The sequence below is a fragment of the Halichoerus grypus genome, chromosome 13 (assembly GCF_964656455.1).
Source record: "Halichoerus grypus chromosome 13, mHalGry1.hap1.1, whole genome shotgun sequence".
Classification (NCBI taxonomy): Eukaryota; Metazoa; Chordata; class Mammalia; order Carnivora; family Phocidae; genus Halichoerus; species Halichoerus grypus.
This window is the reverse complement of record NC_135724.1, coordinates 543,363-568,469: the sequence shown is the minus strand read 5'-3', so window position 1 is coordinate 568,469 and position 25,107 is coordinate 543,363. Positions and strand designations below refer to the sequence as shown.

General features: G+C 49.8%; 1 protein-coding gene and 1 long non-coding RNA gene across 7 annotated transcripts in view; one reads left to right on the top strand and one right to left on the bottom strand.

The window, feature by feature from the left end:
* Positions 1-2,987: 2,987 nt before the first annotated feature.
* Positions 2,988-18,442, bottom strand: LOC118534534 (uncharacterized). 2 transcript variants are annotated; one of them, XR_013443228.1, is made up of 3 exons: positions 15,960-18,423; positions 5,987-6,130; positions 2,988-4,714 (listed from the first exon to the last, which is right to left on the bottom strand). It is a non-coding gene; the product is annotated as an uncharacterized LOC118534534 (long non-coding RNA). The 2 variants fall into 2 exon arrangements; XR_013443227.1 differs by having other exon boundaries at positions 5,987-18,442.
* Positions 18,443-18,812: 370 nt separating this feature from the next.
* Positions 18,813-25,107, top strand: part of CTDP1 (CTD phosphatase subunit 1) — a 56,296-nt gene continuing 50,001 nt past the window's right edge. For 2 of the 5 annotated variants that reach the window (XM_036090475.2, XM_036090474.2), the window contains exon 1: positions 18,813-19,297. In XM_036090475.2, coding sequence (XP_035946368.2) covers positions 18,993-19,297 — 305 coding nt within the window. In that variant the 5' untranslated portion in view covers positions 18,813-18,992. The remainder of the gene's footprint in view (positions 19,298-25,107) is intronic. The other 3 variants (XM_078060148.1, XM_036090471.2, XM_078060149.1) reach the window with 3 other exon arrangements.

Genomic DNA, 25,107 nt, shown 5'->3' with positions numbered 1-25,107 from the left:
CGCTGCTGGCCGGCGGCCCGACTCCTCCCGGGGCCAGAGTCGCCAGCGAGCGTGCAGAGGGGCGTGGGCTGGACGTGTGTCTCCACCGGTCGTCTGGGCTCTGCTCTCGTTGACCAGCGTCCGCGCCGAGGCAAAGCTCGCCAACATTTGAACTCTGTAAATAAGGAACTCCAACCTAAACTTGTATGTATAAGCTTAAGCGTTTTGGTGTAAATACGTGGGTAGTGACATTTCTTGACAAGTTTGTTGCAAGAAAAGAGCGTTTGTCTTGAACAGAGGGCCGCTCACCCTGCTCTGCGTGCGTCTCCAGGCCGTTCCAACCTGGCGTTCCCAGCCTCAACCCTGCAACGTGGCCGCGAGAGAGATCGTCCCACGAAGTAGAAAGGTTTGAGGCCCGCTCCCTGCCGCGTCCCCTAGGGCAGGCGCGCTGTCCGGACGCCGTCGGATGCCCTTTGCCCCGTAGGAGCCTGAGTCCGCCCAGAGGACAGGTCCCCACGTGGCGGCTCCTGCCGGCCCGGAGACTTTTCCACGTGGAGTCTGGGTGGGAGGGAAAGGGCGTTGAACCACTAGGGCAGGTTTTATTGGACTTGAAAAACAGAGGGACATCCATAAATTCCTTTCGTGAGATGGATGGAATGTGTCGCCTCACCACGTGGAGTGAAGAAGGATAGGACAGGGCCACAGCGTGAGCAGCCCCACGAAGCATGTCCGTGGGCGTGTGCAGAACATGCAGATGTTAATCAGGGGACCGTGAGTGTCCCCACGCCCAGGACCACCCTGCCGCACCGCTCCACGAGGGGCTGCATCTCTGCTGCTCCCAATGCATGAGCTCAGCTTGGTGATTCTTCAAACAGGCTGCCGTCAGCCTCGCTCACTGTGATTCTGGAATTCCTCCTTTCTATTTAAAAAAGGAACCAAAACAAAACCCACATATTGTGTGTCTTGACTGTGGAGTATCACAGTCCTTCTGGAGAAACTGGGGCCTCAGAAGAGTCCCACACGATCCTGTGAGTCCCACAGCCTGGGCTCCCCTCACTTTAAACACCCGGGACTCCCAAACAAGGCACTTTGTAACTCATAGTAAAATACACAGAACATAAAATCTAGCATCACGACGATTTTTAAGTGTAGAGCTCAGTGACACAAACAGATCAGCACATTCACCACGCAGTACACCCGTCCCCGACACCCGTCCCCATCCTCTGCTCCCCGGTAAGACTGAGCCTCCGTCCTAACCCTAACCCACTGAACACCAACCCCCTTGCTCCTCCAGCCCCCACACCCACCGCCTGCCCTCTGTCTCCACGATCTCGTGGCGCCAGGACCTCATACAAGAGGAGTCCCACGGCGCTGGCTCACGTCACTCGGCGCAGTGTCCTCCAGGCTCAACTGTGTGGCAGCAGGTGCCAGAACATCACTCCTTTTTAAGGCTGAATAACATTCCGTTATGTGGACGGACCACAGTTTGCCTATCCAAATATCCATTCATCGACACTGGGTCGTGTCCACCTTCGTGAATAACACTGTTATGAACGTGGGTGCACATGTATGTTTTTGAGACTCTGCTTTCAATTCTTTGGGGGATATACTCAGTCTTCACTGCATTTTAATATATGCTTTCATATTTCTCTAAGCCACTTTTTATACAAGTTTATAAAATTTAACTTATTAATTGAGATATATTAACAGAGGGAGGAGGACGGATGGGGAGGAGGGAAAGAAAGGAAGGGGAAGGAGGGAGGGGAGGAAGGAGGAGGGAGAGGGAGGGAGGGAAGAGCAGGGGAAGGATGAGGGAGGGAAGGGGGAGACGTGAGGGGGGAGGGAAAGGAGAGGAAGACGAGGGGAAGGGAGGAGGAAGAAAGGGAGGGGGGAAGAGGAGGAGGGAGGGGGAGGGAGGGGAATGGAAATGGAGGAGGGGGAAGAGAAGGAGCGGGAGGAGGAGGGGGGAGAGGGAGGGAGGGAGGAGGAAGGAAGGAAGGGAGGGGAGAAAGGAGGGAAGGAGGAGGAGGGAGGTGGAGGGATGGGGAGGAAGGGAGAGGTGAGGGAGGGGAGGAAGGAAGGGGAGGAGGACAAAGGGGAGGGACGCTTTGGAAGTCCTGCCACCTCCCCAGACCCAGGCCTGCTTCCTGGTCTCGGTGTCCTCAGGGGGGCCCCAGCCTGGGGACAGTCGGCTGAGGGCACTTCCCACAGGAATCCTTCCCCATGACCCACCCATGTTCTAGAGTCTCCCTGATGCTGCGTGGCTCTGAGTTCCAGTTTCTCATCGGTGGTAATTGCTTATAACCTCTAAGTTCCCATGGAGATTTACAACGGTAGACTGTGGGGGCTGAGCGCAGGGAGCCTTCCGTCGTGGGGCGTCTCCTTCATTTCTCCTGTGCCCCCAGCTCTGCAGCACCCCAGCCCCCCACCTCTGTCCACTCCTGGTCGATGTGTGGGTACCAGACCCCCAGCGTTTTTGCCCACAGGCCTCCCACCCCTCACGTCTATCCCTTAGAACGAGGATGCTCACGAGTCCTCTCTAAACCGGGGCATTTTGAGGTACCAGGGGCACTGGCAATAATCACACTGGCGGTGGGCATGGACCAAGACAGCAGCCAGGAGTCAGCCCACAGATGGTCCATGCAGGTGGACCCGGCTGCCCCCTCACCTGGGCGCACAGGCAATCGGGCTGCCCCTCACCTGGGGGCACAGGTGCCTGCCGTTCCCTCACCTGGGGGCACAGGTGCCTGCCGTTCCCTCACCTGGGCGCACAGGTGATCAGGCTCCTCCCTCACCTGGGGGCACAGGTGATCAGGCTCCTCCCTCACCTGGGCGCACAGGTGATCAGGCTCCTCCCTCACCTGGGCGCACAGGCCAACAGGCTACTTCCGGTCCCCCAGACCTCTCAGGTGTAATCCGGCCCTTCCTAAACCTCTTCCCCTCTGGGCGCAGTGACAGCACACCTCTCTCGTTAAAGCCTGATCCCTCCCTTTCCCTGTTTAGTACACTAAGTTTTGCCATTTTTATTTGGAGGATGCTATAAATACAGAGAAATTTCATCTTGCGCACGTAATTTTCAAAGGTCCAATTGTGCCCCCGTGTGGTGACAGAAGAGACTGCAGACCAGAGAAACCTGCATCCGGAGGGTTTTCAACGCTGCTCGCAGCAACTGCAAATAATTAGGGAGGACGGTAGTGCGACACCAGCTTCTGCGCGAAACTTTGGTGTTTGTAATGCCTCCTCTTATGATCTTGTTTGTTCTTTAAGGCCAGATACTATGTTTATTATCTGCTTTACCCATTTATTTACTTCCTCAACAAATATTTCTTAATGCATTTTATATTCCCCCCCCAGCATTTTAAGCAGTTGCTGAACAGTAGGAGGAATAAGACCCCTCTTATGCAATAGGATTCTACAACACCACAATCTGTCCTCCCTCCCAAAGCCAATTACTTGGTACGTGAATTTCCCAAAACTGCAACACTTCATGATATGGGGAAATCTATGATGTCTCGGGTTTCTTTATTCCAACCCTCTTCCCCATGAAAAAGCTAGGAGTTACCATGGCAGGAGGTTAGGGTATGTATCATACAAGCAGGTTCCCTGTGTCTCTGGATGCAGACAATTTTGAGAAAGTACAATGTATCAAGAGAATTCTGGAGTTAGAAGACCAGAATCCAAGTGCCACCGCTCCAAACACCTGCTCTGAATGTCAGTTTCCTCACCTAGAAAATGGGGATAATAAGACCTCTTAGTTCACAGGACTGGCACTAAAATGGAATCAGGTACTGAGCTGAGGAGCCCTTAAGGACAGGCAGTGGGAGGCGAGAGCTCGCCACCAGGAAGAGAGGACAGGACCGGAAAAAAGTTTGGAGAACACTGTTTGGAGAACTCACCTACTAAAATTTATTTCCAAAAACCTGATTTCCAGGTTTCAAAATTGTTGGCTAAGTCCCACTAATCGCTATCTGCCCCCAAAGAGCCTCCCCATCCCTCCCGCCCCCTCTGTTCCCACTGCACGCAGGGTGACAGGCTAGTAACTCCGAGCACGCACGCACCCTCTAATTCTATAAAGGGCCAGCTTCCTGATTGCATTAGCAGCATGAGGAAGTTCCAAATTACCGAGGGGCCTTCTCCCCCTGCACAGCTATCTGACAGCGTAATATAAATCAAAGGCCTCTTGCTTCAGAGGCCTGGGAGAAGAGTGAAAGCACTGGAATTATTCCCTGCTGATCAGCAGGAGGAAGACTCCCAAAGCAGATGAGAGAAAATGGCATTTCCCATTCTCACCGTGGTTAAGGGACTTTCACTGAAGCCTCCTGCAGTCCAGCACCGCTCCCACACTTCAGATGCTTGAGCACCCCACATGGCGCTTATGCCATTAGTTACTCAATAAATGTACTTAGATTATTATTATTTACTTAGGGGAGCCCGCTGGGGGAACGCCCCCCTCTGGTGGTCGTCACCTCATTACACTGGGAAGCAGGCACGGTGACGGGCCCTGGGCTCCTTCCTCGGGATGAAAAGTTCTGGCACCTGTGGGAACCATACAAAGCCCACCGCACTGCGCCCTGCAACCACGCGAATCACACGGAAGAAGCTGCATCAGGAAGAACTGCTGTGAGCGTATTCGGTAGGACAGAAAGAGGACCGTTCTTATCTCCGCTGAGAGTAAATCATCTTCATCTGTGCTTTGTCCTGGGGACACCCCGTTCACATTCCAGGGACCAGCAGTCTTAAAAACAGAAGTAGACGTTCTGTTTGTGTTTGTAAACCACATCTACGGGTCCTATTAAACACAGTTTCCCAGGATCCTTTTATCTGACATTCTAAAAAGTTGTTTCTTTTTAAGGCCATTTCTCCCCACAACGTGCTTTCAAGCCGCAATTACACAGATCTGAGCTGTGCGGCGAGGCCTTCGCTCTTGCTCCACAGTGGAGCTGGTGGGTGTGGCTAAATTATGATTTTTATTCTAAGGGGAGGTTAAGAAACATCTGCCGCTTGATGGAAACCATGTGTTATTACAAGACGCTACGTCAGGCATTTTAACATGACATATTCCTTACAATTACACGCACTAAACAGAATTCCCACTAATGTTCTCATCACACACCAACTCAACAATCTTCCCCTGTAACTCATAGGGGATTGATCAGTGCAATTATTTTGTAAAGGTCTTTGTCAGTGGATTCAAAATAACCAGAAACAGTAATTATTATTATTTAGGATTCAAGTGTTAATTTTCCAGCTGAGATGCAGCCTCAGCCCTACACAGTTATAGGTGTGCACGGCATGTCTTCTGGGAGGGAGAGCACCAAGAGTAGTCTCCCTTTGTCCTGCAAGGAGGGCGGGTGCTCCCACCGCAATACACTGGAAATAGGGCCCTGCGGTCTCCAGAGAATCTGCCGCCACCGCGGCTTGTCTTCACGGCCCTGCTCGTCTTCCTCGTCTGCGAGCATCAGAGAGAAAGTGCCCACACGGGCTGGACAGAAGCGCCAGGCCCCCCATCTGCCCCTGGGATGTAAGCAGAGCAGCGCGAGCCCCTCCAGTCTCACTGCCTGAGCTGCCAAGACCCACACCGAGGTCTGAGGAGGGCAGGAGGGAAAACCCAAGCAGCACTTGGGGCCAGCTCTGACAGCCACATACCCTGCGAGCGCCACGAGGGGGCCAGGCTGGTGAAGCTAGGCTGCAATTCAACCTCGCCCTCACCAGGTCCTGGGCCCCCCCTTTCATGTGCTTGTCCCTAAACACACCTCACACCCGTAAGTCCGCCTGCATGTCGTCAGCCCTCCGCCCGAACCACCAGGAGTGAACCATCACACATGCTTAGCTAGACCCACCAAGCAAGCGAGAGGGGGCCCACCTAGCAGAGCCAGTGAGGGAAGCGGGGCCGTCCCTGCCAACCACAGGAAAGGAGGGGCTCCACAGGAGAGTCACGGACAACACGGTGCCAGTGATGAGGAAATGCTAAGTCCCTAGAAAGACAAATGAGCAAAATGACACCCACCGACTCTGCCTCTGTGGAGGATCCAAGTCCTTCTGGAAAAACTGGGGCCTCGGAAGAGTCCTGCGGGAGCCACCTGACACCAAAGCCAGGCCAAACGTCACAGGAGGACTTCACACCAGCGTCTCAGGAACACTGACACAAAACCTTAACGAAATATTAGCAAGCTGAATCTACAAGCACTTGAAAGGATTATAGGGATGCCTGGGTAGCTCAGTCGGTTAAGCGCCCAACTCTTGATTTCAGCTCAGGTCATGATCTGAGGGTCATGGGATTAAGCCCCTCATCGGGCTCCCTGCTTAGTGGGGAGTCTGCTTCTCTCCTTCTCCCTCTCCTTCTGCCCCTTCACTCTCTCTCTCTCTCGCTCTCTAAAATAAATAAGTAAATAAATAAATAAATAAATAAATCCTTAAAAAAAATCTTTAAAAAGATGATAAACCATGACCAATCGGAATTTATCCCAGGAGTGCAGATTGGACAAATACCTGAAAATAGATCAATCAATAGCTGTGGGAAAATATTAACGACAAAATCTAATGTCTATTCAAAAATTTTTAGGGGTGCCTGGGTGGCTCAGTTGGTTAAGCGTCTGCCTTCAGCTCAGGTCATGATCCCAGGGTCCTGGGATCGAGCCCCGCATCGGGCTCTCTGCTCAGCGGGAAGCCTGCTTCTCCCTCTCCCACTCCCCCTGCTTGTGTTCCCTCTCTCGCTGTGTCTCTCTCTTTGTCAAATAAATAAAATCTTAAAAAAAAAAATTTAAAAAAAATTTTTTTAAAAACAATCTCAAATAAGGAAAAGAATGTCCTCAACCTGATAAAGGACATGTTAAAAAAAACCAAAAACCTACAGCTGTAATCTTAACAGGTTTTTTTTAAAGGATTTGTTTATTTATTTGCGAGAGAGAGCAAGCGTGTGCACATGAGCAGGAGGGCTGGCGGGAGAGGGAGAGAGAGAACCTCAAGCAGAGTCTGTACTGACCCCGAGATCACAACCTGAGCTAAAACCAAGAGTCAGACACTTAACGGACCGAGCCACCCAGGCACCCCTCATCATAGCAGTGTTTGATGAAAGACTTGAACTCTTTCCCTCCTCAAACTGAACAAGACAACGGTACCAGTTCTCACCCCTCCACTCAGCATCACATGGAGCTCCCGGTCAGTGTGATAACCATCTCCCCTCAAAGAAAAAAGGCAATGAGAGAAAGGAGAAGCAATTAGCCATAAATACTAAAAAGAAGAAATAAAATATTTACAGATGACCTGATCCTGTACATAGAAAATTCTAAGAATTCTACAAAAAACAACACACACAAACAAAAAAGGAACTACCAGAATAAGCAAGATTATCTTATCAAGATTGCAGGACACAAGATCATTATGCAAAAAAAATCAATCCTATTTTCACATGGTATCAACAACCTGAAAATTAAGAAAACAATTCCATTTACAATAGCATCAAAAATAATAAACTATTTAGTATTAAGTGTAACAAAAGAAGTGCAAGATTTGTTCACGTAGAACTAGAAAGCATCTCTGAGAGAAATTACAGAAGATTTAATCAAGAGACATTCCGTGTTCATAGATGGAAAGATTCAATATCGTTTATACTTCAGCTCCGTGCAATCACTCCCAAAATCCCGGCATGTTTTTGTAGAAATCGACAAAGGGAGCCTATTATTTTTATGGACAAGAAAAGGACCTAGAATAGCCAAAACAATCTTGAAAAAGAACAAAGCTGGAGAATTTACACACTCGGCTTTCGAGCTGCAGCTGCCAACACCATGATCAGCTGGTGTCAGCATAAGGACGGACACAAAGATCAGTGGGGTAGAACTTGAAATTACAGGACGTTCAGAGTCTGCATGGTAAAAGGGAACACAAAATAACGTTCTAAAGAGTCACTGGAGAGAGATGTCTTTCTATTAAGGACTCTCTCGACCCCGTAGTACATTCTCCTGTCTGTCGTGTGCTGGATTCAAAACAGGGAACCAACCAAAGGCAACGACTCCACCTCATTCTCTGTTTTGACTCACACGAAGGTGGTCATCTGGGGACCTGGGTTTCATAAACTCTCTCCAGTGGCTGAGATGGAAACTTGGCAGTCATGAGGGGAGAAGCAAATTAGAAGGTAATTTGTACATAAATTACACATGGAATTTATACAGGAAGATTATTTCCTCTAACACGGCAGTGGGGATGTTGGATGTTTGGGGGAACCAGCAGGGTGCAAGAAAGCTGACTGCGGCCTGCAGGCTCTCGGGCTAGGAGAAAGGCTTACTACCCAGTTCTGAACCGATAAAGCAGGGTTTCAAATGAAAACTTGGGGCTTGGAGAATCAGATTCACTCCAAATTATGTGTTCTCCACACCTGACTTGAGACAATAATTTAAAAAGTTAAACAAACCCGAGCCACGGCAGAAGGCTCAATAGTCCCAGATCTCAGTGCCACGTCTACCTGTTGTAATGAACATCCCTAGTGGGGATCGGAGACAAATTGCCCCTCGAACCCTGTGGGCTGTCACTAAAATCACAATCCCCTCGATATTCCTGCAGAACGAACCCCAGACTTGATGGCATCTCCTGCCGCTGGGAGGTAGAACAATAAAGAGTCGGAAAAACCACAGCCTGTTTCCTATCGCATGATTACCTGGTTGCTTCCAGGTGCTAGGAAATGCTCCTGGAAAAGTCCCTGGTGCTCTAAAGTGCACCCTACAAGACGTCCCCAGGCCAGGAGCGTGGGTTCTGCCGTCGACCCTCTCTGTGACGGGTGGTTGGGAAGCAGCGTCTTCTAGCCTCTACCCGACCGGCCCACAGCACGCCCCCTGCTCTCAGCAGCAACACACAGAGGGTGCCTCGTCCCGGCCTCTGCCTTATCCCAGAGACCGCCACAGCCACGTCCCTTCTCCTGGTTGTCTGTCCCGTGCAGTTCACACAATGTGTACTACCAGCTCCTTTAAAAAAGAAAACGCTTTTGTTCTCATGACTCGTCTCTTCTCCAAGAGCCGTTTTAGAGAGAGCGCAGCCAAGCCCACGGGCGTGGGGGGCTCGGTCCCCAGCTGTCGGGGCCAGGGTGGTCCCAGCGCTTGCTCGGCTCACGCAGCACGTCTCACTGGCGTGTGCCTTGTGTTCTAACGTTAATCCATCACGCAGGAGCGTCTGACTGCAGACCCCTTATCTCGTGGAGCCCTGTCCTCCCATATCGCACCTGTCCTTCCAGTCACGGCGCCTTTCCCCGTCTCCACCTTTCCCTCTGCCCCTCACTCGAAGAGAAGGGGCTGTGAGCCTACAACACCTCCATAGTCAGTGCTGGATCTGGGAAAACAGGCCAAAAAACGGGGCGGGGGGCGTTCCCCTTCGGTCTCTCTGACCCAGTTAAAAACAAAGAGAAATCGAAGAGAAGATTTCTACTTTAGGCAGGAGGGCAGTCAGGACACTCTGAAGGGTCCTCCTCACTACAGAACAGTTAGAGTCTAAGACTTGATTTTCATGCCAGGACTGGGTTTACAAGAAGCAAGGGGCGCCCTGAACACTCCCAAACCAGGGAAACCCTCATGAGCAGGGTCCGGGGGAGGGAATGTGGGTGGGAAAATACACAAAGTGGGGCGCCCTCAGGGACCCTGCCAGAATCAGGACGACCTGGGGTTGTAGAGGGGGGGCACAGCAGCTCCAGACCCTGCCTGCAAGGATTCGGAAGTGCCCCACCTGGGTCCTCTGGTTCTTGCCAGAACAAGGTCACCACATTCCACAGATTACCACCCACCGAATATGAGCTCACAAACAGCACCAACCGTAAGAGGAAACCGCTTATATGAACAACAAACAAACAAAACAGATGTAAACCCACAATGACATCAAGTATTTAAATGGTCAGATTCAGAATCTTAAAAATTAGGTGTGAACTATTAAGGAGAAAAGATAGAATTACCAAAATAAATGAGCAAGTAAAAACAGACTATAAATGAACAGGCATATTTGAAAAACATCCAAACAGAACTCTCCTAAGTGAAAACTATGATTTTTGAAATCTCAAAAGATGAGTTAGACAGCAGATTACACACAGATGAAGAGAGGTTAATAAACTGGAGGCGCATCTGAAGAAATTCCCCAGGGTGCTGAGAAACGAGAAGAGGGAAAATGTAATAAAGATTGAGAGAGGAATTATGGCACGAGAAGGTTTAACAAACATCTATCTATTCAGAGTTCCACACACACTAGCACGGAAGAAGTTTTTAAAGAGATAACGCTTGAGAATTTCAAGAACAAATGAAATTCATGAATCTACAATACATCCTAAACAGAATAAAGGAAAAGAAATCACCCCTAGACACACGGCAATGAAATTACAGAACACCAAAGACAAAGAGAAGATGATCACCTACAAAACCACCACAGTCAGACTAACAGACTTTCAACAACAAAACACAGAAACCAGAACCCAATGGGAAACGTCTTCTAATGAAAAAGATCACTGTCAACTTCTAGCTGTATGTCCACCAAAACTAGTTTTCCACAATAAGAGCAAAATAAAGCCCTCTCCGATAAACAGAAGCTGAGGGTTTACTTCCAGCAGAACTTCCAAGAAGGCGAGCACAATCCCGTAAGCCGGCTGAGATCTACTCACACACAACGCAGCGTAAGCACACGTGTCACGTGTAGATGGTACGTTACACGAATATCTTAGATGTATGTTAGATATCCCTTATTTTAACAGAACAGTGTCTTTTCATTGGAATGTTTCTCTTTCCTAACAAATTATTTGTTACTTTAAAAAAAAGGAAGATATGAAATGTAAGAAAAATGCTGACCAGATAAACTGGTAAATATACATTAAATAAAAACAAACATTGTAAAATAACAAGAGTACCTAATTTGGGGATGTAAAAATGCAGAACTAAAATACTGCACAATTTCACTATGTGAGTCTAGAGAAGAGCAGAGGTATATATAGTATTGTAAGATCTATGTATTGTTTGCAAAGAAATTGGAATATTAACTTTACATTTATTAAGTTAGGAATACAATACAAAGTAAAATTTCAATGGTGATAACCAAAATAATAAAAATAGAGTAAAAAAATAAATAGAAAAGCAGATGTCTATATATCACCAATGGGGAAAAAGAGATGAGAAAGGAGAAAATATACCCATAGAAACATGAGGTTAAATATAAATGTATTGGACTCAGCAGCTGAAAGATAGTGTGAGAATAAATCACCAAAGTCTAGCTACATGTTGTTTATAGCATAAATATCTAAACTTAAGGTACACAAACACTAAAAGTAAAAATGAAGACTATACCAGGCAGGGCGCCTGAGGGGCTCAGTCGTTAAGCGTCTGCCTTCGGCCCAGGTCATGATCCCAGCATCCTGGGATCGAGCCCTGCATCAGGCTCCTTGCTCCGCGGGAAGCCTGCTTCTCTCTCTCCCGCTCCCCCTGCTTCTCTCTCTCCCGCTCCCCCTGCTTGTGTTTCCTCTTTCGCTGTGTCTCTCCCTATCAAATAAATAAAATCTTTAAAAAAAAAAAAAAGACTATACCAGGCAAACATTTATTAAAACAGAGTTATGATAGGGACGCCTGGGTGGCTCAGTCTGTTAAGCGTCTGCCTTCGGCTCAGGTCATGATCCCAGGGTTCTGGGATCGAGTCCCGCATCGGGCTCCCTGCTCAGTGGGGAGCCTGCTTCTCCCTCTCCCGCTCCCCCTACTTGGGCGTGCTCTCTCTCTCTCTGATAAATAAATAAACAAAATCTTTTAAAAAAAGTTATGATAGTCGTATTACTTCAAAGAAAATACATTTTAAGAGATAAGCATTGTTCAGGGTACAGAGAGCTCCACACAATGAAGAAGGTTCAATTTGTCAAGGATATAAAAATTCTAGGGGCGCCTGGGTGGCTCAGTCGTTAAGCGTCTGCCTTCGGCTCAGGTCATGATCCCAGGGTCCTGGGATCGAGCCCTGCATTGGTCTCCCTGCTCCATGGGAAGCCTGCTTCTCCCTCTCCTACTCCCCCTGCTGGTGTTCCCTCTCTCACTGTGTCTCTCTCTCTCAAACAAATAAATAAAAAAAAAATCTTAAAAAAAAATAAAAATTAAAATTAAAAAAAAAAAAAGGATATAAAAATTCTAAATGTGTATTCCTTTAATAACAGCCTCTCCCCCATACACACAAACACATGCACACACATTACATAAGCACACACACACATACATACACAAACACATATAAACACATACAAACAGTTAATAAAGCTACAGGGAGAGATAGGCAAATTCGTAACCATAGAAGAGATTTCAACTTAGCTCTCTCAACCATTGCTTTTGGTCAAACAGAAAGATATGTAAACCTAGAAGATCTGAATGACACATTCAAGAGGGTTGATTTATTGGGTAGACTAGAATCTGACTCAAGTAAGGAAAAGATACACATTCTTTTGAAGCACATATTAACCCGATCCTGGAATTATTCCAATAGCATTAAATTTCAAAAAAGTAGTATCATTCAGATTATGTTACCTGACTATAATGCAATTAATTTAGAAATCAACCATAAAAATATGGAGAAAAATCCCCATGCATGTGGACATTTTTAAATATACTTCTAAATAACTTATTTGCCAAAGAAAAAGACCATAGTGAGTACAAAAGAATAATTGCATGGCTGACAATAAGGAGATTATATACCAAAACATGTGAAAGAAGGCAAAAGTGATGCTCAGTAAGACATGTATGTCATTGAAGTTTTCCTTAAAAAGAAGATAAGCCAAAATTAATGAATTAAATATAAAAGAACTTTAAAAGATTAATAGGTCTAACATCAGTTCACAAAAACCTATTGCATTTTTATATGCCAACAACAGTCAACTAGAAAAGGTTGGGTTTTGTGGGGTTTTTTTAAGTATCATGTATCAACAAGAGTATGAGCAAAAAAAAATAAACTAGGAATAGATCTAACAAAAAATGTGGAAGTCCTACATGGAGAATATCATAAAAATCTTACTTGAAGACCTTAAAGAGAGCCTAAATACACAGACTGATACACTGTGTTTACGGATGGCACAAGTCAAGTCACAAAGATGTCACTTCTCCCCAAACTGATTTATAGACTCCATACAGTTCTGATCAAAACTCTAAAGTTTTATCAATAAAACTGACACACTAATTCTAAAATTTATGAAAAAACAAAGGCCAAGAATATACACAAAACGTGTGAAGAAACTTCCCAGATGTCAGGATTTACTGTGAAGCTATAGCAATTGAGACAGTTCAAGAATAAAGCAGAACAGAAAGTCCGAAATAGGCTCGTGCATTTCCAGGGACTTACTGCATACCAGAGATGCGTCGCAGATCAATGCAAACAGGATAAGCTTTTCCAAACTGGGGCTGGGACAACTGCCTACCCCGACGGGAAAGAAGTCTGATCACTGCCTGACACCACATACGAAACACCCATTTCTTATTACTTAAGGACTTCGCTGTGAAAGGCAAAGTTTTATAGATTTTTAGAAGTAAAAAAGAAGCAGGGCGCCTGGCTGACTCAGTCGTTAAGCGTCTGCCTTCGGCTCAGGTCATGATCCCGGGGTCCTGGGATGGAGCCCCACATCGGGCTCCCTGCTCGGCGGGAAGCCTGCGTCTCCCTCTCCCACCCCCACCCCCCTGCTTGTGTTCCCTCTCTCGCTGTCTCTCTCTGTCAAATAAATAAATAAAATCTTACAAAAAAGAAAAGAAGTAAAAAAGAAGCGATCTTTATGATCCCAGGTTAGGCGATGCAGTCTTAAAATTAAGAACTTCTGTTCATCAAAAGATTTTGTAAAGAAAATGAAAAAAGGACAAGGCAAAATTGAGAGATGATGGGGATAACATATAAACAACAAAGGTGTTCAGAAGCCATAAGAAACTACTACAAATCAATAAGAAGACAACCCAGTGGAAAAAAGAGTGATCAACATGAAGAGGCACTTCAGAGAAGAGAAAGCACGAAAGGCAAGAAAACAATAGGGAACTTGACTTAGCCGGAATGGCTACTGGAAAGATGCAAGTTAAGACCACAGCTTCAACTCTAACACACATCTGCACCCAGACTGACAGACTAGAAAGCGTGGCGCAAGGCTGCCGAGGGTGCGGTGGGGGTACAAGCTGAGACAGCCACGTAGGAACGTGGTTTGGGTTGCCCCATACATCTGCATTCTGGGATTCAGCAGCTCTACCCTCAGGCTCCAGCTCAGGGGCACCAGGAAACCCAGCACTTTTCATAAGAATCCAAAACAACCCAAATGTCCATCTGCAAGAGAATGGTAAATGCATCCTGTCACACTCCACATGAGCTATTAAATAGAACTCACAATAAACAATAGCCACACAAAGTAATATGGATGAATTCTGGGTATATAATGATGAATGAAAAAGTCATTCACAGACCCAAAAACCCCCATATATATGTGATGCATTTTTTTTATGTGATGCATTTTTTCCAACCTCAAAAGCAAGCATAACTGCACAGTATGCTGTGGCCCCACACACATGCATGCAGCAAAACCCCACACAAAGGGAGCACGACAAATGCAAAACTGAGGGAATTAAGGGGGCAGGACAGGAAGGTGGGGAGCATACAGGTAGTCCTCACAGCATTGGTAATGCTGTAGATTTCAGGTTGGCTGATGGGTTCATTTTAGGATTACACATAGATTTTGGTATCTGCTTAATTTACATAATTTTTAACGGGGGGGGGAGAGGGGAGAAGAACAGAGGGAGCGATCCAACTAAAGGCTATTAAATGTTACCCCTGGGTAAACAAGTATCTGTGTTTGCCCCTCCCATCTGCTTTGCAGAAACACCCGCGGCTCCCCAGCAAGCCCTGCTCCTGCCTGTGCCCCCAGTCCCCGCCTGGACCCCCCAGCACAGCCCCCTCCCTACTGGCAACACCAGCCTGGTCTCGCCACAGCCCGGGACACCACTGGCCCTGCTCCTGCCTGTGCCTCCATCCTCTGCCCACAGCACAGTGGCTGCCTTTCCCACACGAGAGACGCTGCCCACACTTAGTGCCATCTGCGCTGCTCTCGTGTCCCCAGGAAACTGCCACACCAGCCCTGCTCTCCCCCCCGCTGGCTGGCTCTCCCCTGTGCCCAGGCAGCTCAGACCTGACAGACTCCCAGGGAACCCCGTGTCTCATCCCCCCGCGGCCCCGCCCCCCTTCCCGGTTCATGGTCTTCTTCCAGGGGCCACTTTGGACCCCTCCTTCTCACTAACCTGCCCAGCAAGTGACAAGACCTGGTGGTAGTAGCTCAGAAACTCTCCCCACAACTACTCCCGTCTGTTGGGATCACCGGGAGCTGGGGTCTCTAGCTCCACGTTCACTCTGCCCTCAGCTATCAGCAGTGCCTTACACACAGATCAGAGGAGCTCAGACATCTGCCCAAAAATATGTAGTAACTACCACTGCCTACAAACCTAGCTACACATTAGAATAACCCAGCGAGCAAAACTCCTGATGCTCGGGTCCCCTCCAAAACCAGCTAAGTCAGAATTGTGACTGGTGGTGTCTGCAACTTTTCAAACATCCTAGCCCTGTCCCCATTTTTGCCATAAAGGACTCCATCAAGGGATCCCCCAGAACCCCAACCAAGATGGTCCTTGTGTCTAGAAGGCCTGTTTCCTCTTCTGTTAAAATCCCATTCAAGGTCTTCTTCCAGCAAGAGTGAAGTAGGTAGAAACCAGCCATTGCTCCTGCCACAAGAACTTGGGGAAAACAGGTATTTGCAAACACCATGTTTTAACAGACACCAGAGAGCTCTGGAAACTAAGAGGGCTGAAAAGGCTGGCTCTCCACACGGGACATCTGCCTCGTGCTCGGGAAGCATGTACATCTCAGGAGTGCGGCCAGGCCTGCAGGACAGTGGAGGTAACTAAGACTAGACAAACTCCCACCAGTAAGAAGGTCTACAGAGCACCCAGGAAGAACCGTGAAACCACATGGGGACTGAGCCATACCTGAGGCTCCAACACGGCCCTGCCCCAAATCAGTTGTTGAATTTAGGCGATCAGCCCCTCCGACTGTGTGCCTACAGAAGAAAGGCTGAGGTGTTGGAGCTCTAGGTTTCTTCTATACACGATGCTGGCGTGCTGCTAGGAACAACTGCGACAGTCGTACGGTGTGTCCACTGAAAGCATCAGGCCTGGCAGACCTACGCAGAAGGGAGCAAGGGGAGCAAGAAGTGAGTCCCGAGGATCTCTTTGGGACAGTACCTGGCAGCAGTCCAGAAGGCTCTTTGGAACATCACAGATTGACCTCTTGAGGCTTCTAGGACTGTTTTGGGTAAGTTTGGGGCTAGAGAACTTGCAATAGCCAGAGCCTGAAAAACCATGTTTCCATGACAGCTGGGGTGTCCCGAGGATGGTAAGGGGGTCAAGGGTCGCCTCCTTTCATCAGAAGAGAATTCGGGAATCAGAAATCTATGAAAATGGCACCCACTGCAAGGTAGGTAAAATTAAGTGAATACCACGTGTGGCTCTTCTCCTATAGACTACGGTTGGGAAGAGCCAGCAGCCCCTCATGGCAAAAATATGGAAAAGGTGTTGCTCTTTTCTAAGGATCAGGATCAAAGTCATGTTGGCAGAAAATACTTTCACCACAAGGCTATACTGTATTAATTCCAGAAAAATGACACTCATTTTAGGGAGGTGTCTCTGCTTCTTGGATAACCAGAGGAAAAACAGCTATCATGCTCCCTATCTTGCTAGGAGGTGTGGCTTCCTTCAACACCTGGCCAAGCCTGAGTACTTAGGGGCTTTAAAAGAAGCTTCTGGAGACTACTAGGAGGATCAGAGGTGGGGACCAAGGAGAGAGAACACCCTCTTTGGAAGGTCTGGAGTCCATGAGGCCTTTAGTAACACCTGGACAAAGTGAGATTAGTTCCATTTCTTCCTCAATTTCTGTATTTTTGTTTTTCCAGGGATTTACCCATTTCACTTAAAAAATTACATAATCTTCTGGCATTCAGTTGTCCCTATTATTCCCTCATAACCATTTTTATTTCTGTAAAGTCGGTGGTGCTCTTCTCACTTTCATCCCTGAGTTCAGTGAGGTTTCCCTCTTTTTCACCCAGTCAATCCAGCTCAAGTTTTGTCATTTGCTGATCTTTTCAAAGAAACCAACTTTTGGTTTTGTAGGATTTCTCCAGTTTTTGTTTTCTGTTTATTCCTGCTCCAGTCAGTATTTCTCGTCTGTTTATGTTTAGTCTGCTCTTCTGTTCTGACTTCTTACCGTCAATGACCAGATTTGAGAGATTTCTTCTTTTTTTAACGCGGGTGTTTGGTCACACATTCCCCTGTACGCCCTGCAATCCCTCAGCACACACGCTTTAGTGTTTTTCATTCACAGGCTCCTTATTTCTAGTTGAGGACTGCTGCTTAACGTCCACACAACTGTGACTGTCCCCAGTTTCCTTCCGCTGTGGATTTCTAAATTCTGCAGAGAGCAAGGCGCAGTCGCTCAGGCCAAGTAGTGACATAAGCAGGAGAGCAGCCGAGGGCACGGCTGAGACCAGAGGTCACCCAAACCAGCACAGACTGGCAGGACAAGGGCCACGGGAACCCGGAGAGCCAGCCGCAGGGAGGAGATCCGCCGCCCCTCCACGTCTGCCCGCGGTGGGAGGCCGCTGCCCCGGAGGGCTCTGCACGGGCGTCCATCCCCGCACACAGCGGAGGCCCCGCGCTGCCGGGACGCAGCAAGCAGCAGGCGTGGAGAGCTGCCTCCGACCGGCCGTGGGTTCACGGACTGACTCGTTCTGCCACGTTTGCGGGGAGTCACTACGACACCTCATGTGACTTGCAGGCAACCAAGTTCAACGTGTAGCGCGACGCCCCTGCGTCTGGAACCCCAGCCTGCTTTACAGTCGCCGCCCCCGCTTTCCCACCGCATAAAGCCGGCTCGGTGCAGTGGCGCTCAGGACCCACCCACTGCGGTCCGAGAGCCCTCGGTCTGGGAACTGTCAGGAGCCAGCCCACAGGGCGCCCAGGGGCGGGGGCCCGGGAGGACGCTGCTCCCGGCGCGAGCGTGGCCCGGCGGCCTGCCGGGTCCGCAGGGCGCCGCACGCCCCCCTCCGCCCCGCCGGTCTACCCCGTGCTGACGGGGGCTGGGGGGCCCGGCGGCCGGCGCTGCCTTGCCTGCCTCCCCCTCCGCCGGGGCCCTCCCGCCCCAGGCACCAGGGGGCCCCGCGGCCGGAACCGCGGAGCTTTACAAATCGCTAGGAAGGTCATCACCGACCCGCCGTTCCTCTCCTCCCGCAGCTCCGCGGGGCCTCCCTACGCGCGGGCACGGGCCAGGCGCCACCAGGAGCCAGCGCCCCGAACCCCACGAGCCAGGTGGCGAGGGGTGGGACACCCACCTCCCCTTGACCCCGGACTGCGCGCGGCACGCCGGGACCACAACGCCCCGATGTGCGCGTTGCATGCCGGGACTCGCAGTCTCTCCACAACCGGCCCCAGCACGTGACTGGGCTGCAGCCAGCGGCCCGCGTTGCATGCCGGGACTCATAGTTTAACGACCCTGGGCCCCGGCTCACCAAGGGAGTTGTGGGACAGGGGAGCGCGCGGCATGCCGGGACCTTGCAGTGCATGCCGGGGATTCAGGGCTGCGGCGCGCGCTGCACGCCGGGACCCGCAGCCCCACGCCGCAGGAGCTCCCGGGGTACATGGGGCGTGGCCACGCTGTTCCCGTCGGGCCGGCTCCCACGACGCTCCGGGCACCCGCGTCCGACGCAGCGCCTCTTGGGTCCCGCGTGGGCGTGTGTTTACACGCGGGCCCCGCAACGCACGCACGCGGCGTCACGTGACGTCAGACGCTGTCCCGGAAGTTGGCGCGGGCCGGGCGGCGGGTGGAAGCCGGTGCCGGAGCGCGAATTGCAGCGCCGTCGCCTTCGCCGCCTGAGCCGGGGTCGCCGTCCCGCCCACCCACCCGCGATGGGCACCGGGCCCTGAGCGTCCCGCCCACCCGCCTTCCCACAGCGACCCCGCCCGGCCGCGATGGAGGCGCCGCCCGCGGGCCGCGTTCCCGCCGAGGGCGCCCCGCCGGTGGCCGTGGCCGAGGTGCGCTGCCCGGGCCCCGGGCCGCTGCGCCTGCTCGAGTGGAGGGTGGCGGCGGGCGCGGCCGTGCGTATCGGCTCCGTGCTAGCCGTGTGTGAGGCCGCCGCCTCCGCGCAGCCCGCCGGTCCCGCCCCTGCCCGGGCTGGCTCCGGGGGCTGCGTGCGCGCCGAGCGCAGGCTGAGGTCGGAGCGCGCCGGCGTGGTGCGGGAGCTGTGTGCGCAGCCAGGCCAGGTGGTGGCCCCCGGGTGAGTGGGGTCCGGGGGGCGGGGTCTGCAGGGGTCCTGGGCCGGGCACTGGGCAGGAAAGGGTCCCCGGCGCTGCAGCTAAAGGGACTGAGCTCGGGGAGAACTTTGCGCGTCTGAGGGTCTTTCTAAAGTCGGACCGCAGTCACTACTTGTCACAGTCACTACCGCGGCATTTGACTTATTAAACAGCCGCCGAAAGCGCAGTCCTTAGGAGATCAGGGCGTTCGGTCTCCTTCTGTAGGTGCCCCCCCCCCGCCCCCCGGCTGCGCGGACGGGACGACCAGGCGCGCTCCACCTCGTTACCGTGGTGTAAACTGCTGGGGGTGGGGTGCGCTTCTTGGGCTGCTCGTAAAGCTCAAGAAACGCGGTTGTAAAGGCTGGTGCGGTTGTGCAGCGTAGCTCAGGAAGGGGGTGCAGCCTCAGCGCGGGTAGTTCAGGATAACACAGGAGTAGCGCGTTCTAGCTGCTTATACCCCCGTTTCAACCTCATAAGGGACTGTGTTCTCTTTTTAAGTGGACGAAGGTGTGCATCTGCACCTTGTGTCAGTTTACCGGTGTTGTGCCCTGAGATTGTGTTGATGTGTGGGTACAGGGGTGTAATGTAGACATGACTCATGCTTTCGCTGTCAGGAGCAGAAACCCGGCAGGTGAGCATTCTGCTTCCTGCTGCGGTGGGTGGTGCGCGGCTTCCCTCTGCCGGGGCCACAGTACATCTTAGGCTCTTAGGTGCTCGGTCCCCTTCTGCGCACTCCAGCCGGCTGGTTGTGCCGTTCGCTCTGGTCTCTGCTCCTCTCCCTGTGGCTGCACTAACTGCAGCTGTTGAGCATCTCCTTCCTGCCCCTGTCCACCAAACACCCCTGGCCTCCGTCCCAACCCCACAAGCCTTTTCCTGTGTCCACTTCTTCCCACTCATTGTTTGGAGAGGGCACCCTGGTCCTCGGCCTTGGGGTGAGGGCCCACGCCTGCCCAGTGAATGCAGGCAGGGTGGGATGGGAGCTGCCTTGGGGCTGCACCCTCCACTGGAGCTGTCTGGCTGGTCTCCTCTGGAAGGGAGACGCTCGCTGGGCTGTACATCTGGCACGCTGTGGCATGCTGCCATCATTACTTTGAGGTCAGAGCCTACCTAAACCTGTGAGCCCATAGTTGGGGAGATGAAGCCCAATGCTGGTGTGTCACTGTGTAGAAGATTCCTGAGGGGAAGGGTTCTTCATTTCCTTCTCTTCCTCCAGTTATCCAGAAAAGGCCAGTAGGGCCCAGGCAGATCAGGGACTAGTTGCAGCTGGTTAGAAACTCCATGTGCAATGCTTTGATCACATCAGCCAGACTAGCAAAGCAGAGTAACCCTATACGTTAATCTCACCAGTCAACCAAGTAACTAACCTGATGACAAGCTCTCCGTGCTGAGAAGTCCTTTCCTTTTTGTGTTTTTGGTGTTTGAGATTTAGGGTATCTTCCTGCTGTGGTTCATCAGAAGGCTCTCCAGAGTCTGATGATAGTATTTCTCCTGGAGATGTGGGTAAAGCACTAGCACAGCCAGGCTCACCTGCTTGGAGCTGTCCTTGCTGCCTCCATCATCACTGGCATTGGTGGGATTTCTCTGACACATCAGCGGTTATTCTCAGGCAGCAGACAGTTAGCTGTAGGAACTGCTTCTGGCTGTAGTTGAAATAATCGCTAGACTATCATTCTGACCTGTATGTTTTGTACCTGCTCTCAGGTAGAGGTAGGAACTGTATCCTTCCTCCTCTGACAGGGAGGGAGGGAGGGAGGGAGGGCACTGGGGTCCCCAGGGGGTTTTGACGTGCCCAGCACCTCACCTTGCTGAGGCTTCTCATCGTCGTCCTACGCCATGCTGCTCTCTCCTTAGACCATGTTGCATCCAGAGAGTCCCAGTGTGGGGAAGTAGATAGAATGAGGGTACGTATTTGTCTTTATAATTTCCACGTGATTAAAAGTATTTTTACTTGAAAATATTCTGACATGGCATGATGTGTCCGAAACTTAATCTATTAATGATCAGTTTATCTAATGATGTCCTTCCTTCCCACCTGTCTGCTTTTATGTCTGTTATCATTCACTGGGAGGCAGTGAAGTCCCAAAGGAGGATATATGAAATAATCTGGGGACACGTCTGGTGGTGGCTTAGGACTGAAGGGGGTGGGGGGGGGTTGGTATCTGTAACTGACATCTGTCCAGTTCCTTCTGTGCCCCGTAGTCTGTCTACAGAAGAATGTCTGCATCAGCCAGGGTCTGGGGTGAGTGCTGCTGAGGAGGGTTCCAGCATCACTGACCAAGCACAACTGTCCCATGCACGCTTCGTAGGTGTTAGAACAAAAAAAATCTCAGAGAAACTCTTAAAGAAAACTTAATAGCCTGAGATTCTAAAGTTAGGTTGTGCGGGGTTTAAAATTCTAAGCGCAGCTCACTGGTGCACTACAATACTTATCTGTAGAGGGCTTGCCTTGGAAGTAAGGAAACTACTTTTCCAACCCAATATTGAACCACCTTGATGAACTAGAACATTCTTTTAGTTAAATGATCTTATCCTTCTCTGTTGACATCTGCATTATTTAAAAGATTACTCGGGGGACACCTGGGTGGCTCAGTCAGTTAAGCATCTGCCTTTGGCTCAGGTCGTGATCCCAGGATCCCTGGCTCCTTGCTCAGTGAGAAGCCTGCTTCTTCCTCTGCCTGCCGCTCCCCCTGCTTGTGCATGCGCGCTCTCTCTCTCTCTGACAAATAAATAAATAAAACCTTAAAAAATACATTTAAAAAAAGATTACGCCATTAAAAGACATTTGTGTCTAAAATTGGGGAAATTGTCACTTCATTTAATTGAATCCACTTCAAATGAATTTTTTTGTTTTTTCCAGTTTTCACTTAACCAGAAAACCATTGGCCTTTTTATCTACTTAATTCTATATGCATGCAAGATTTAATTTTATTGCAGTTCTTTTGATTTTTAGGTATCTTGTCTAATCCTTTAAATAAAGACTTTTGGACCAAATGGGCTTTGAAGCTTGGTCTGCCTAAAAACTGATGGGTAGGTTTCAATAGATGGTAGCATGCATCACCGTATTTATTTCCATTTTCATGTTTAAAGTTAATTTCAAAGTATATGAAATCAAATATCTGGTTACAGAGGAATGGGCAAATCTTTAACTTCATACATCGTTTTTTGAATGGCATAAATACTGATAGTAAAGCCAAAAGTGGTAACAAAGGAAGTAATATATCAGTTGTCTCAGAAAAAGTGCTTTTTTTTTTATTTAGGGGAGTGAGAATCTAGACAAAGTAGAACGAATCAATTTCAAAGTATTTGTGTAATATCTTAAAAGATAAATATAATTTTTAAAGACGGTAACTAGATCTTAAATATTTCTCACTTAGCACTTTATATTTATAAAATTCCTTAGAACTTCACGAACTTGAGCTAAATGTTGACCTGTTTAGTCTTTGTATTTTGAAGAAACTTTTAGAAGACGTTCATGGTTTTGTGGTGGTGCTTTGAATTGTGGGTGCTGCTAGTGTCCTCCCACCTGACTGGTCTCTTGTGCTGGCTGTGAGTTGGTGGGGTGATGGAGCTCAGTCTGCCTTACGTGTTAGCTGATACCGTATGTCCCCTGCAGTGCTTTTCATCTGAGCATGGGGGCGGGGTGGCTATTGCTGTTTAAGGCTGGAAGCATTTAAAGTTGCCGGCATGCTATATTGAAGAACTTAGCAGCACTCTGGGGTGCATCCTGGAGACAATGTTGAAATTCTGAGGCCAGGGAGGCGGTTGGCCTCCCCGAGGCTGGGAGTCCTTCCCTGCCTGTGTAACCCCGCAGTGCAGGGGGGTCTGGGTGTGGTGGTGCCACTTGCTTTTGAGGCATGTTAGAAAAATGGAGTTTCGTCAAGTAAGTCCTAGGAGGCCACAGTGGAGGTGCATACAGGTTTAAGAGAATTCTGTACAGAATTGCTTTGTGGAATCTCAGTAGCTCTGTTTGTAGTTTTTCTATGGCACTGGGAATGGGTCGTCTGTTTTTATTTTAGTTTCTTCAGATGCTTTGGGTCTTGTCTCTGACAAGCACGCCTTCAGTCACCAGGCCGGAGGTGGCCGGCGTGCTCTGAAGTGGCTCTGTCCTGGCTCTCACTTCCGTGTGGGCCCAGCTTGAATGACAGACAGTGGGGGTGCTTCAGCTGCCGCCGCTGCTCTGCGCCCTGTTGCTGGCACCTCACCTGCCCCTGCAATAGTCACAAAGCTGGTGTACCTTTGTGCTTCTTTGTGGACATAATTCCAGACCTAGAGAAAAGTTGCAAGAGTAGTACCAAGACTTCTCATATAAGTGTCACATGGATTTTCCAGAGGTCAGCATGTTGCCATATCTGCTTTACCTTTCTTCCCCCTCCACATGTGGTATTTTTCTTCCTGAGGTTGAGGAGTAAGTTGCAGATGTGATGCACTTTATCCCTAAATATTTCGATTTCCTAAAAAAATTCTCTTACCTAACCCATGGTACAATGATCAGAATCAGAAATAATGTCCATGCAGGGCTATTTTCTGCTCATTGGATCTCCCTCATGGGCCAGTATTGTCCTTGGGAGCAAAAGAAACCCCAGGTCATGTGTTAGGCTCAGCTGTCAGAGCTCCTGGGTCTCTAACCTTGGGTGGTTCCTCCTTTTTCTTCTCATTATCAGCTGGTGGTTTTGCAGACGGGCTGCCAGTTCACACTGTGGTGTACACTTGGGCAGGAGTTGCCAGAGCGCCTGTGTGTCCTGAGCGGGCCCATCAGGCAGCAGGTGGCCTCAGTTTGTCCCGTTCTGGTTTGTTAGGTGGCGGCTGTGGTGAAAACTTACTAATTTTCCTGGTGTAATTGCTAAGTGTCTTGTGAGAGATACTTTCTTCCTCAGTAAATATCTTAAATTCTCGCATCAGATGGTCACCCGTCGTTTCTGGCATCTTGATGACTCTTGTCTGAATCTCCTGTATTTTTGTTTTTATCAGGATTGTCCAGTGGTGACGTTCTTAAGTCTGTTGTTCATCTTTATTTCTGGATTGGCTTTCTCCTATAAGAACAGTTAATTTAACGGTGTAGACTCTTGGGTTCTTATTGTCCACTACTGTTATTTGCCCTGATGCTCCAGTTGTCCCAGGTTTGGCCAGTGGGAGCCCGTCGAGCTGACCCCTGTGGTGAGGCCCCGTCGGTCTGAGAGCGTGGCCATGTTTTCTGACACGAATGGTATTGAGGCTCCTGCTCCCGAGCTCTGGAATCACCCATTTCTCCAAGAAGTCCTGCTTCCTTTTAATGGAGAATGACATTTAGGAACCAGGATCTGGGTGCACAGAATATGCTTTCCCCCGTGCACTCATACACTAAGCTCTGTGTGTGGCATTTGGAGGAGGGCCTTGAGCTCTCCTAATCTGCAAGGAGAAGGGAACGGTCAGACCCAGCATTTAACGGGGATGGCTTCTACGAGCACAGAGTTCAGGGTACCCACCTTCCTCACCCTCTGCTCTTTCTGATACCGCCGCCCCCTCCCCCCCCACCGTGCCCTCTGGCCTTCCCGTCAGAGCAGACACGAAAGCCGATGCATACAAAAGATTCAAGAGAGTTTGTGTATTTGGGGGAAAATAACTTCTTCAGAAATTGCATTTTATGATTTTCCTATGGATTTTTTTTCAAGGACAGACCAGGAAGGTTAACATTTATTAGTGACTGACGTGACCTTCTGGGGCTGGTCTCCTTGGCTGAAGTATTTTCTCTAGATGTCACAGCGTGCCACTCCCCTTAGGGTGTGGCACTGGTGGCGGTTTGTTGGGCTGAGGGTAG